General features: G+C 44.6%; 1 protein-coding gene across 50 annotated transcripts in view; it reads right to left on the reverse strand.

The window, feature by feature from the left end:
* Positions 1-14,531, reverse strand: part of Cacna1c (calcium channel, voltage-dependent, L type, alpha 1C subunit) — a 610,145-nt gene that overhangs the window by 167,880 nt on the left and 427,734 nt on the right. For 49 of the 50 annotated variants that reach the window (XM_006505443.4, XM_006505436.4, XM_006505438.4 and 46 more), the window contains exon 6: positions 2,249-2,407. In XM_006505443.4, coding sequence (XP_006505506.1) covers positions 2,249-2,407 — 159 coding nt within the window. Of the gene's footprint in view, positions 1-2,248; positions 2,408-2,496; positions 2,856-14,531 lie in introns of those variants that run through there. The other variant, NM_001290335.1, reaches the window with a different exon arrangement.

The raw sequence follows: 14,531 nt of genomic DNA on the forward strand, positions 1-14,531 counted from the left end.
CACAGCCTTGCAGGACCCTCACCAGAAGGAGAAGAGGTATGTCTGTCATCTTCCCTTTAAGATGACAGAGGTGACTAAAAGATTTTAAGCAGCTATCCGTGGCTTTGTGGCACATCAGTATTTGATGGCATGGCACAGTCACTGTCTTTGTTTCTATGACAGAATTCCTTCCCATTTCATTGGTGAGTATTGTGCCATTGGTCACTGCCAAACTGGTTAGGACTCATGGAGACTCTGTCCCTCTGTAACAGTATGAAGAGTCTGGGTCCAGTGGACCACCAATTATGTAGCATAACTGCATAAGTTGCTATAGTCAGTTCTGAGGCCACTCCAACCAAGCTGCACCGTTAACATAAGTTATTGGTTCAGGGTTAGCTACAGATCAGTTATGTAAGTTACTGGTTTGGTGTTAGCTACAGATCAATTGAGAAGAAAAGAATTTGAATTAAAGGAAGTCATTATGGGTCATTATGTTGGCTGATATTCTCTAAGCAAGGTTGAATATCTCTGAATTTTAGTGGAAGGCAAGAACTGCTCTTCCTATTAAAAGTTTTGTATCAGCTAACATTTTAAATTGTCACCCAATTTCGCACAGTTACAACTCAAATAACTTGAAAATTCTCAAGGGTGAATACTTTATCCTAAACACAATTTCTTCTAAAAAGTAAAAATAAGATGATTATGTAAATAATGGATTCATAGGCATTGTTTGTCTTACTGTGACCTTGTGAACAATGACTGAGCCACTTTGCAGAAGCCGTTAGCCTGCCTAGTCACAGTACCCTGTGTATACCAGGTGGTGATGCTGGCTTCTGGGCATAAGGTTTTCATCTCACTCTGTTATACAGGCTGGCACTACCATCACCCACCGCACTAACTTGCAGCTCAGGCTACGTGGGATTGGGAAGATACAAAGGACAGAAGGAAGCCGCCATTGTTAGCGCTCCAGACATATGCTCATATGCTCTGTTTTCCTCAATAATGTCCAAATAAAAAGGACAGGTCTGTTTTTAAAAATGAAATAATATAAATTAGCACTGTCAATAGCTTTGGAATGGATATTTCCAATGTTGTATATCTGTATATACATACATGTTTATGTATATATGTATATACAAGTGTATACATATATATTTATGTGTATATATATGTATATTTATGTATATATGTATCCCACTACTCTATTCATTTAAAACCTTACTATTTTTTCAAGAAAGAGAAAAGTTAATGTGTTCTACTTTTTTTTTTATATGTTTGAGTGTTTTACTCTCATGTATGTCTGCATACCATCTGAGTGACTGATGCCCTTGGAGGGCAGAAAAAGCAAATGACCCCCAGGAACTGGAGTTATAGGAGGTTGTGAGCTGCCACGTGGGTGCTAGGAATTGAACCCAGGTCTTCTGAAAGACTCAGTTCTCTTCACGGCTGAGCCACCTCTCTAGCCCCTGTTTATTTATTTAGTTTTTAAGGTCAAGTTGAAACGTTAGTCACATAAGAGAGCAGTGTGTGGTTTATCCTGCAAGCCCAAACTCTGGTGCCACTTAAGAAGGTGCTTAATGAGCCAGCACTGCCTGTTAAATTCGTTGATTGATGGAAGGAACACAAAGAGGGGAGGCTCATAAAGGCAGGATTGATGGTTGTGACATGGAGCTGAACTGGTGGCAAGGGGCTTATTTAATGACAGCCTCTTCATCTACTCCGGGAAAGGGAGGGACCCTGGGGTTCTGCTTTTGATGGAGAAGAAAATAGTAACTGTGATGGAGAGAGAGGCAACTCTAAGAGGACAGGAAAATGGGTGGGGATGGGGAGTCGGGGTGGTACGACATCCTGAAGGGTTTGGATGCTCAGCCACATTGGCGTACTGCTGGCTACACATGCTCATCCACTTGCAATGGCAGCTCACACACTCAGAATCTGCTTCGCTCGTAAGAAACTGATGAATGGTGGGTGCTTAGCCTCGCTTCTCCAATTGTGTCCATCCATTACGTGGCGCATCAGCAGTGCTGGACAAAGCACACACCTGCTGTTTGAACAGAGATCTGCGGTAGTGAATGCAGATATTGGAAAGGAGAGGGAAAGAAGGTTGACCCCTGCCTTTCATGTCATCGTGGTCTGCAGTATGGGGAAACCGAATGCCTCATCCAGTTTTGGAGCACAGGTGGCTGCAGCAATCTACTTCAAGGGAAAGCAGCCATGAGTGGGAATGACACCTTCCTGGAAACCTGCTGCCCAGAGCCCCACCTCTTACCTATTATGCCCTCCTGGTTGTAGCAGGTCTTGTGCATCTTTCCCATGAAGAGCTCCAGGCCGATAATAGCATAAATGATGATGACGAAGAGCACAAGAAGGGCAATGTGCAGCAGAGGCACCATGGCCTTGATGATGGAGTTCAGGACCACCTGGAGACCTGTGCAACAAAAGCAGCAACAGTAGCAGCAGCAGAACCTCCCTCCACCTCCCCTTTTGAGCCAGTGGGGCCTCAGGTACCAGGCTAACCTCCTGCAGTCTTCTTAGCAGCTCAAGTGGGAGTCCCTAGTCCCAGGCTTTAGATGAGCAAAAAGAGGCTCAAGGTCACAGCCAATGAGTGACAGGGCTAGAATCTAAGTTCGGGTTGGCTTGACTCCAAATCTCTCCTGGAGGCACATCCAAATAAAAGGATCGGCAGCAGAGCTGTGCTTCGGAGGGGGAGAACATGTTGTTGTTTTCATCCGTAACTATTAAGATTTTTAAATAGCCCATCTCAGAGACACCCTAGTGTGTCTCCTTCCAGAGCAGAGCTCAGCACGAGAACTCACTGTGACTACCCACGGCCACAGAGGACTTAGTCATCTCAGGCTTCTCCGTGGTGGATTACCAGAGCCTACCACCAGCCCCCCTGTTCTAGAACATAGAGCAGCTTGATGGAAAGGAATTCAGGAGGGTGCGGTTTCCAATGAAGGAGCTATCTCACCAGCGGGGCATTTCTGAGAACCACGTATCAGAGCCAAGGGTGTAGCTCTAAAGGCACCTCTTTAGTAGTGAACGAGGGGACTGCTGAGTATTGTTCAGTTCTACCAGGGGCTGCATCATCTGAATGTTACGCTCAAAAGCTCCATAGAAAGGGACTTCTTATTTAACAGCCTGGAGTTTCAGTTTGGGGAACACACAAATAAACAGAGTGCCTTGGAGCCACTCAGAAACATAGTTAAAATGGCAAACTTTGTCCTGTACTTATCATCAAGAATTAAACTAAAAGTACCCAGATATCATTAGGAGGAAAAAAATGAATGGACAGCCTAGTAGAGGACACTCGTCTTATCAGGGAGCCCCAGAGTTGGTGGCTTATTCTACTCTGCCATGGGGGAAAGGAAGGGGGCATTTAGTGGCTGCACTGAGCATGCTCACTAGGAATGATGGCAGGAAGGGGCTTGAGCAGAGTGTTTAAGTGATAATAACAGGGCACTCTGAAGCCTAGGGCAGTTCCTGTTAGCTTCCTGTGAACAGCAAATACACTAGGTGTCCCCATCCCAGGAGATCTGGGACATCGTCCCATGGGGCCCTCTGGCACACATGGGAGGGCAAGGCCCCTTCTGAGTCCCACATGGGGCTGGCTCATTTCCAGTGTCTTCACAGGCCTTGTCACCTTCTCCCTATCTATCCTTTCAGACACCAACGTCTTTCTCTTCTGATCTTTGGCACTTATCTGTGGCCCCGTTCCCTGGATAACCACAGCTGCTCACGTCTCTCAAGCTCAGAAACACGCACTACAGCTCTGAGCTGTGGCCAGTGGTTTCCACGAGGCTAATTAGAAGAACTCTCCCCAGCTATTAAGCTGGGCTAAGGAGAAGGGAAAAAAAATTAAAAAAAGAAAGCTTGAATAATTTTACCTGTGAATTAATGTGAGCACTTTGCAGGCTCCCATTAGAGCAAGATGTTTTCAGATCCAAACGATTCCATTAATTAGCAATTTGTACACACATTAGTGTTAAAGTCTGCCAAGCCATGAGGAAAGTTGAGCTGCAAAACAACTTTCAGGAGAGTCTGAAAGATGCTGAGGAGCCTTCTCAGAGCTCCTCCCAGAAGCCGGGAACCCCATATCTGCCTGCCAGGCTACAGGGAGGGACCGAGCCTCCAGCACCAGCAGGTTCAAGTGTCAAGTAACAGACAGGTGACAGACATGGATGGAACTATGATCTGGGCTGAAGCCAAATGGGCCACACAAAAGCTACTGCAAAACCTTTAGCGCCTCTTAGGAGCAAGACCAGGATGTCCTAGTGACCTACAAAGCACTCTAAGGCCCATCGTCCCTCTCTCCATACATCCCTTGACCTGTTCCTCTCTGTAGAATTCAAACAGCATTTCGCTCAGATTCAAAAATCCCTCAGTCATGTGCCACAAAACGTAGTACCAGAGGGTTGTAATGGAGCTAAAAGTGCCTAACACTTACTGATGTTATGATTGTCATAACATCACTGTACAAGCATGTATCCCTCACATGACCGGTGCTTTCTTTTTTTTTTTTCCATTTTTTATTAGGTATTTAGCTCATTTACATTTCCAATGCTATACCAAAAGTCCCCCATACCCACCCACCCCCACTCCCCTACCCACCCACTCCCCCTTTTTGGCCCTGGCGTTCCCCTGTACTGGGGCATATAAAGTTTGCGTGTCCAATGGGCCTCTCTTTCCAGTGATGGCCGACTAGGCCATCTTTTGATACATATGCAGCTAGAGTCAAGAGCTCCGGGGTACTGGTTAGTTCATAATGTTGTTCCACCTATAGGGTTGCAGATCCCTTTAGCTCCTTGGGTACTTTCTCTAGCTCCTCCATTGGGAGCCCTGTGATCCATCCATTAGCTGACTGTGAGCATCCACTTCTGTGTTTGCTAGGCCCCGGCATAGTCTCACAAGAGACAGCTACATCTGGGTCCTTTCGATAAAATCTTGCTAGTGTATGCAATGGTGTCAGCGTTTGGATGCTGATTATGGGGTGGATCCCTGGATATGGCAGTCTCTACATGGTCCATCCTTTCATCTCAGCTCCAAACTTTGTCTCTGTAACTCCTTCCATGGGTGTTTTGTTCCCAATTCTAAGGAGGGGCGACCAGTGCTTTCTACAACAATCATAGCATGACACATGCAGTTATCAGTGTGTGATATTTAAACATGGCAGTAGATGGATGTGTGGCTGCTTAATGTATTGACTCTGCTGTCAGAGTTTGATCCCTGGGAGTCACACGGTGGAATGAGAGAGTGAACACTCACAAGGTGTCCTCTGATTGTGGAGGTCCCGCCCACAATCAATCAACAAATGTAAAAATGTGTGTAATTATTTTTGAAATGCTCATAGTAAGAAGCGTGCTGTGTGGCACCATCAGTAAGTGGAGTGTCTGCTGCTTGTTACTTCTCTGTATCAAGAGGCCTCCTCCAGCAACTGACCTGTACCAAGGAGGTTTGTGTGAGCGTACTGGAGGATGTTCACTCGATGATGGAATCAGCTAGTGTCCATTTCTCAGACACAGCGTTGTCAAGGTGAGAGCAGCTGCACCTCCATCCCGCAGCACAGTCACGGGGATTACTCCTTCCCTCAGAAAGCCTTGTGTGGATTTTCTCCAGCATCAGTTCTTCAACTCTCAGCCCAAGCATCTCCCTTCATGACAGCTTTCCTCCAAACCCCTGGCCAGAGTCATTTCCTCTCATATAAGCTCTCTAAGAATCCGTTGCTTTCTCTATAACATTCCATTCGAATTGTATGTTTTAAGTGGTATGTGTATTAAGGGGATTTCAAAACATTTCTATCCGCCTTCCCAATTAGGTGGTATTTTGGGACAATAGATGCTGCCTGCTTTCCATCTTTCCATCCGCATGGTCTGCCCGTGAAGTGCATCCCCTAAGCTCTTGGTAAACATTTATTGACAGTGTGAGAAGTGTGTCCCCTGGATGGCTTCAGCAGTCCTGGGCTCTATAGTACTGGAACCAGTTGTCCAGTTTGGTATAGGACGGAAAGGTGAATTACAAAACCAAGGGCACCAACAGGCTAGGAAGATATCAACTGGAAGTCACAGCAGTCCAGGGCTGCATTCAGCCATCAGGAATGCCAGCTCTGTTCCTTGTGCCCTTACCTTATTGGTGGGCACACCACCCACGTTAGCATTGGCCTAGGGGGTGCATTCCCCATACTCTCCCATCAACCAGTTTCCAAATCCTGCTAGCTTGAGTTTGAACTCCTAACAGATATACATAAATTAATTTACTAAATAAGTAATACACGCTGATTATAGAGAAATCAGAAAATACTTATGAAAGAGAAATTAGAAAATGTAGCTGGGGATACAATTGCTCATTGTCCCAACCTTCTCATGCATGCTTGGGGACTTCAGTGTGTGACTCCCCCCACCCCCCTACCCCCACTCCCACCTTACTATCCTCTCAGATGTTAATCAGCCTCCCCAACTTCCATGTCTTCCCTGTCCTCACGCAGCACTTAGTCTTTATGGAAGGATGCACTGAAACATGTCATTTTTTGAAAGCGCACCAGTGACCTCTGTCATTTACAGATCCAAGTTCACCGCTTCCTTTGCTGTTTTGGCTTCTATGGTTCCTGGTCTCTCCTTACACTCCAGCAGCATGCCCAGCCATCTGGAGGTCCCTGGTTTCATGCTTCCCTGTTTCAATGTCTGCTGCTTCCCTGCCTGAAATGCTGCTCCCTGCCTCCCCTTGAGTCTCACCATGTCTCATCTCTGTATTCAGGCATGTAGCAGAACTCACAGAGTGAACTAACACTAAGCTCAGGGTGTCTTCAGACTCAGCGACCAGGGCATCAGCAGGGACACCAGCGAGCACCTTGAAAGTGTTATATCAGAAGACAAGACTCATGGGATGAGACAAGGACACTGGTGACAGGGGCTTGTTGATGTCAATGATTGCCACCTGACTTAAGTGCCTGTTTTGAGATAATGGGGATAATTATTTTGGTATGAGCACAGGATGGAAGTAACTAGAAAGTACCCAGGAACAAATAGAGCCCATCCAAGATCACACCTGTGCGCTCAGTATCCTCAGGGCAGCCCACTCACTGACTGAGGACTGAGTGTGCTCTTGTGAAAGGGCTTGGGAGATTGCAAAGACTGGGTGAAGAAGGATTCTACCAACACATCACAGTCCTGTGACACCACAAACCTTGTCCTGGGAACACTCCAGATGAAGTGTAATGGTCATTATTCTACTTCAATTATTCTATTTCCTTCTGGTCACAATGCTGAGAACCAGATGCTATAAACCAGAGCTGGTAAAGGGAATGGTAGAGAGAGAGAGAGGGGGGGGTGCCCTATTTACAGGGGCCCAGATGCTGGATGGAGGCACTGAGAGACGAATACCATTCTGATTTAGTTTCTTGGGGTGAGACATGAGTTGGTATTTCTAAGTTCTAGCAACTACTGATGCGACTTGCTGATCTAACCACTACGGGGCTAGGCAAAGCCCTGGAGCAGCTGGTCAACCGGGAGCCACGGCAACTGCATCCACAGTCTTCCTGAAATGCTCTAAAGCGGTTTAAATACTGTGGTAGATATGAGTTGGTTCTAGTAATATCACACTTTAATCAGTAAAGCATGAAATTTCCATGCTGGACACCGAGGAACACACTGCTAGCCTGACTACAGTCTTATTGTACCTACTATTCCAACAGAGGTCCTTTTATGCTTTTTATTTACTTACTTTTGAACATGTGGGCACTGAAGAGGATGACACAGGGAGTCATATTCCTGTACCCTCCACCCCAGGAGCATATTTGGTGAGCACTGGGGTCACTGCTTCCAGTGGCAATAAGAGCCATTCAGCAGAGTTATGGGTGAGACCAAGGAATGCATCCAACACTATGGTATGAATGTATGAGACACCTAGCATCATTTGTTCAGACAGTGGCCTCTACCTACCATTGTCAATCCTGCCTTTTGAGCATGCTCAGGGCTACCTCTCACCAGCCGACCCAGGCCTATGTCCCCACCACTCTTTCCTAGCCTACTTGTTTACGATTACACCTTCTCTTTAAAAATGCACCTTCCATAACTGTAGCTTCAGCTCTTTTTGACCTGGACAAAGAATTCTCCTTTACCCATTCCTTTGAGGACCTTTTTGAGCGCAGACTATGTTGAAAGCACAAAGATGCAGGCCTGTCTACAAGCAGTCTCCAGCTAGATAGGGAGACAGATACATGGCCAGTGGATTGCAGAGCCAGCTAACTATAGTCCCAAGAACTATAGCCAAGTGGAAATGACACAAATATAGGTGCTCATTTTCTTAAACCCAGCTCCCATAAAGATGAACATGAATGGTCACTTATGTCTTAAACACGGTGGCCCTGGCCAGTCTCCATGGCAGCCACTGCTGTTCTTGCTGACTTCTGCTTGGATTGGAACACAGGACATTCTAACTCCTCTGTACCTCAACCCATGCTGTTTCCAGCATATTGTGGCATACTCCAGAACCCTACAGAAGTTTTCCACCTAGATGACACCTATATATCAAATCCTCACCTATAGGATTTGTACATAGTAAACATTCTTTTCAGAGCGGCTTAAAGCTCTGGATACTAGGTTCCAGCAAGAAACAGGGAGCACACCCAGATCGGGATCATTCCTGGTGCTCCCTAAGGGTGAAAGGACCACAGGCGGAGTAATATCCTAGGGGTGGCAGCAATCATCCCCATCCTGAGAGGTGACTGAGGCTCCCTGGTGACAGGACAAGGAGGCAAAGACCACCAGGTGATGCTCCTCAAGGAAGGCCCTGGGAGCACCATCTATCTACAAGTGCCTTCTTCCCTCCTACTGAGTCCTCACTTGCTTCTCCACTCACTGAAGTCAACTGGAAGCTGGAAAGTGAGGCAGCTTACTACGATAGTGCCTGTGGCCAGACAGCAGAGTGGGGAGGGGAAGAGAGACAACAACGTGAAGCAAAGAAGAGCTGGAGTAGGTAGGGGTCAAAGTGTCAGACTTTCTATGTGACACCATCACTAACTCATTAAAGCCAGCAGGAGTTAATTTGACTTGGAAGCCTGCTGAGCATTGTAAGCCAATAGCTTCCTTTGTGTGTGTGTGTGTTAGTACAAATAATCTGTGACGCTAACTCACTAGTTAACTCTAGGACCTCATCCCAAAGCCATGGCTACCCCAGGGTAAAGTACACTGCTGCTCATGAGCACTACATTGTGGCTAGTGACTCATCTATAGGAACCTGTTTATACTCACTAGACATTAGAGACATGATGAATCTCCAGAACTGAAGTCCGAGATTTCCTTTAGCTAGTAGGACAATAGACACTTATTAATAGTCCCTTTTGAACAAAAATAGGAAGGGAGGAAAAGAGCTCTTTGCTGGGTTAAGGAGTACCAGCCATATTGAACTTAGGGATGCTAGTGCATTCTCTTTCTGGAAGACTCTTCTTCCTATTGCAGGGGGAGGCGCTCTTGCTTGGAGAGTTTCTGGAAATCTCAAACCTTAAGATTCTCTCATGTTGTCATTTAGATGTGCACGTTCATTTATTCAATTTAATCCTTTTGCTCAAATATATTTCTGTACTGAACAGAGATTTGCTGAACACTAAGAGACAGCTGTGTCCCTGAGAAAGATGGCGGTTACTCTGCGTCCTAATGACTTAGAAACTTTAAGGGTCACTCAATTACTCACCTTCAGTGGGCTTTTATATTGTTATACTGGCAATCTGGGCTAGGAAGAAAAGCTCAGAGAAAAGGACATAAAAGGAATCTTGATAGCAGAGGAAAATTGAACCTGGGAGAAGGGAGACAAGCTGATTCAAAGTCAGCTCTCTTCCTGAAGATTCGCGATTGTGGCTAGTGACTCAATCTGGGCTCGGCTCCGTGCTAGTCCGCTACATAGATCATTCCACTGAATTTTCCCACAGCCCTCCTAAATAGAAGTGAACCAACGTTTGGATGTAATAAATAACTTGTCCAAGTCGATATATCTGCTCAATGGTAGAGCTGAAGTTAAAAGCTAACACTTTCAAAATCACACTCCTTAGCAACTATCCAGACAAAAATCACAAATGAGCTGTATATAACGCACCCCAATACACACACACACACACACACACACACACACACACTGTGCTATGCCCAGTCTCTGTCCTCTGGTCCTCAGTAAGGACTCACAGCTCTTAATAGCACATTTTCCATGACAACTCTAATCTGCCAGAAGTCCCTGCATCCCAGGGTGCCATCATGTCCCTCCTCCTGCTGCTTGCACATTGCATCTTTGAGACACACACAGAGAAGAAGCCACCCCCTCAGGCAACTTTTGGGGGCTCACGCATCAGTTCCTACTGCTTCTTATTCTCTTAAAAAAACTGCAGAGAGTGAAGGCATAACACAGGGTGAGTCACCATAGGCCAAGCATCCAGCCAGCTGTGACTCAGGTCAAGACACAGAAGAACTCTAGCTCTATAGCCATCCTATGTCTTTCTCAATCAGTGTCCCCTGTTACATCAAGACAGTCACTGCATTGACAAGTTAAGATGTAATTAATCATATAATAACCATCATGAATAAGTGTAGAAGAAACATTTAATAAACTTTAATAACCACCATTTTTTTTGTTTTCTGCCTCTCTGTATTTCTCAGTTTTTTATTCTTGTTGAACGTTAGCCTTCTTTCTCCATTTCTCTACAGCTCGATAATTCTGTTTTTAGCTGTGTCAACATTTACTTTGAATTTTTTTTTTATCTTAGCTTTTACAGTCTTTACTTGTAAACCTACATCTGGTTGTTCCTCATAACTTCTGGTTCTCTGGGAAACTCCTGACCTTGTCTTTGGTGTCTTTAAATGCAATAAACAACATTCCACTTCCTATAGCAGAATAATATCAGTACCTGGGTCTCCCATGCAACTCTTTCTACTGTGTATAGTTTTTGCTCATCTTCATTTATTTACTTTGTTTCTGTGTGTACCTAGCTATTTTATATAATGAGTTAGTCCTTATTTTCACAAAACTGCTTTTCAAAATAATTTGACAGCTTTGATGGTGGTATATTTCTCCAGAGACTTTTTCTTGTTTGTTGCTGTCAAGCATCCTTTCCTGGTGTTATACAGTTTAGAATGTTTTCCTAGTATATCAAATGCTGTCTTCATCTGGACAGTTGACACGAATTACCTCACCTGACATTGCCAAAAGCAAAGGTATCCTGTTCCTCTGAAGAGTGACACCATGTAGGGTCTCCTTGATGTTTTCCTGCAGACTTCACTCTCAGAACTAGAGAATTGGTCTCTAAATGCATGTACGGATTCTAGAAGGTTCTCTTAGGACCTTGGCTACTTTTAGAATAAAATTTCTTGAGACTGGTTATCTGCAGAATGATCGTCTGATAGTAAGATTAGCCAGGAGGGCATGCAAGACGGTCTGGTTACATGTATTGCAAGAGCTCACTCTTTAAAAAAATGCACAGAAAGTGCAGCTTTGGGGTAAAATGATAATTTCCCCTGTGGATTTGGTGGCAAACCATTCACTGAAGAGTTACCAAATTGAATCACCAAGCTAGCCTTTAACATCCTTATACCTGTTCCTCCAACAAATGCTTTCCTATCCAAGTGTTCATAACTCCATCTCTCCTGGCTCAGGTGCTGAGAAAGCAAGAACCAGGCTTCTTTGTTGCTGTCCCCTCCTGGTGATCCTGTAACCTCTATCCATTCTCTTACACAGTTTAAACAAAACACTCATCATTTCCTCATTCTGGCCCACCTATCAGAACCACTGATAATTTTCATAGAGGTGGGAACCCTACAAACTTTTTAAAAAATCATACAATAAAAACGCTTACATATTTTCAGGTAGGGAATTTGGCTCAGTGTAGGAAAAGCTCTTTTTGAGCAACTTGAGAGCCTGGGTTTGGGCCCCTAAGAACCCTTGCAGAAGCCAAGTGAGAGCACCCCTGTGACCCCAGTGCTGCATGTTTGAGGGAGGCAGGTCCTGAGGGTTCACTGGCTTGCCAGTCTCATTGAATGGGGAATCTAAGTAAGAGACCTTGTCTCAAAAAATATGGTTGAGAAATGAATAAGAAAAGATATTCTAACATCAACCTCTGGCCTTCACACATGACTGTGTAGAGGAGAAATAAGCTGTCTGTCTCTTTATCTTTCCATATATCCATCCATCCACCCATAACAATAATAAATGTGTATTTTAGATTTGTGGGAAAATATTCAAGTTATTTTGCCTTCTGCCATTGACAAACCATGTCACCCTTGGGTTTGGCTTTTACAATGAAGTCATACCATTATCATCTATGAGAAATCCCTCTTTGGTTCTCAAATTTGCTGAACTGATATTTTATAATTATCTTAAGGAAGAAATTCTAACCTTTCTATCCTCTAGCCACTGTTCTGCCTTACACATAATAAATTCTCAATAAATTTGTGAGGAAAAAATCAATATGCAACATTTAATGTATGAGAATGTTTTTTTATAGTTGTTAAAAGAGGAATCACTCACTTTGTAATTTAAAAATCAAATTTCTTCAATTTCAAATCAATTTGCTTCAATTTCCAAACATTTCAGAGTACCAAGTACCAACGAGCCATCTCACCACAAACATTTAAAAAGCTGAACAAAAATATGAAGCAGCTGTTTCTAGGAGTGGCCATAATGTCTATAAAAGTGAATCCCTTGAGATACTTTGGTGAGCACAGTCACCCTAACTCTGACAAGGGACACTTCCCTGATCCCCAAGTCCATTGGCCCACTGCCCAAGTACAGTGATGTTGGACCAGACCGTGAGAGGCTGAAGCAGTTTGTTGGGACATCAGCAAGGAGCCGGGTAGGAGCTACGGGCCCCTGGAAGTTTGTGTGGAATGGCTTTGAACAAGATTATACATGTGCAAGTGCAACTTTCAATCTGCTCGCATCAGATGGCAGCCACTGGGGGGAGGGGAGGGGAGGGCAGAATGGAGGCGCTACAGGCATTAAGACCAGTGCTGCGGGTGGTGGGTAGGGGAGGGGAGAGGAGAGGAGCAGTAAGAGGCTGGGGCTCTGGCCCTCTCATATGGAGAGCTCAAGTGGACATGTCAGTGAGACACCCGACTCCAGTGCCAGAATGGGACACTTCAGGGACAAGAACCTTATGCTCTGTGCCCTGAACCTAGATTCAACTAAGCACAAAGGGGAAATGTAATTTGAAGGTTGAGGGGCTTGGGTTTTCAATTGGTCTATGCCAACCAGCATAAAATCAAGTCTATACAAGCCCAGAAACTTATATAGCCCATAAAAATGAGACTGCATATGTTAGATTTAACAGATGAATGATTTTATTTGTTTGGATTTTTCTTTTTCTTTTTCTTTTCTTTCTTTTTTTTTTTTTTTTTTTGAGACAGGGTTTCTCTGTGTAGCCCTGGCTCTCCTGAAACTCACTATGTAGACCAGGCTGGCCTCCAACTCAGAAATCTGCCTGCCTCTGTCTCCCAAGTGCTGTGATTAAAGGCATGCACCACCACCACCCGAAATAATTTTAAATAGTTGTTATGTGCATGCGCGCGCGCGCGCACACACACACACACACACACACACACACACACACACACACACACAAACATATTTAGTGAATAGCAAGTGTGTTGTATTAAAGAGAAAACAGAAGCATACCATAGGAACGTGGGAACTATACAAGGGAACTCAATTAAAGCTCTGTAATTAAAAAGCAACTGGTCTGAATAGAAAAAAAATCACTGAATAAGCTCAATGAAGCTAGAAACAGTGCAGAGGAAACAAACAAACAAGCAAACAAAACAAACAAAGACAGGTGAGATGGAATGACAAAGGAGATTATCCAATCTGTGGAACACAGACCAAGGAAGAATTGGGGAAAAACTGAACAAAGCTTTAAGGACAGTAGAACAATACATGATGGCCAAACATGTGCGCACGGAGAACCCCAGAATAAAGGATGAGAGCTGAGTGGACAACAGTGTCTGGGGACATCAGAACTCGCGTATACATCAGGAGAGCCAGCAACGACAAGTAAGCGGGTACACTGTGTTTCTGTAATCCACTTGAGCCATTTGATTGTAAAACAGTAATATGGGGTGTGATTATAAAATATGTATAACCACAGGACAGGAGCTTGTCAAGACAGTGTGTAAGAGTACTATATTTGCGCCTAAATATGTAAGACCTGCTCATGTCAATGACTGCCAATTGTACCACAGAAAAGTTGGTGTAGTGTGAACCTTGACTACATCCTAAAGGCGCATGCATTGCTGCCCTGGGATGGTCTTCCTTTGAGGTGGTGGAGACCTCATAGGTGGGATTTAGAAGGAGTCTCTGGGTCACCAGGATGCCTTGGATGGGGATTGTGAGACTCTAGTCTTTTCCTCACATCCTAAACAGTGGTGCCGCTGTCTGTTTAGTTAGTGATTGGACAGGTGTGGAAACAAGGGCGAGAAAGACACGGAGTGCACGCTCTGCTCACCGACCACTTCCTGGAATGTATACCTAAACTGTATTTTCATTTCACTCTCTCTTCCTTTTCCTTTGTGGCACTTAGACCG

Source organism: Mus musculus, chromosome 6, assembly GCF_000001635.26.
Source record: "Mus musculus strain C57BL/6J chromosome 6, GRCm38.p6 C57BL/6J".
In the NCBI taxonomy this organism is placed as follows: Eukaryota; Metazoa; Chordata; class Mammalia; order Rodentia; family Muridae; genus Mus; species Mus musculus.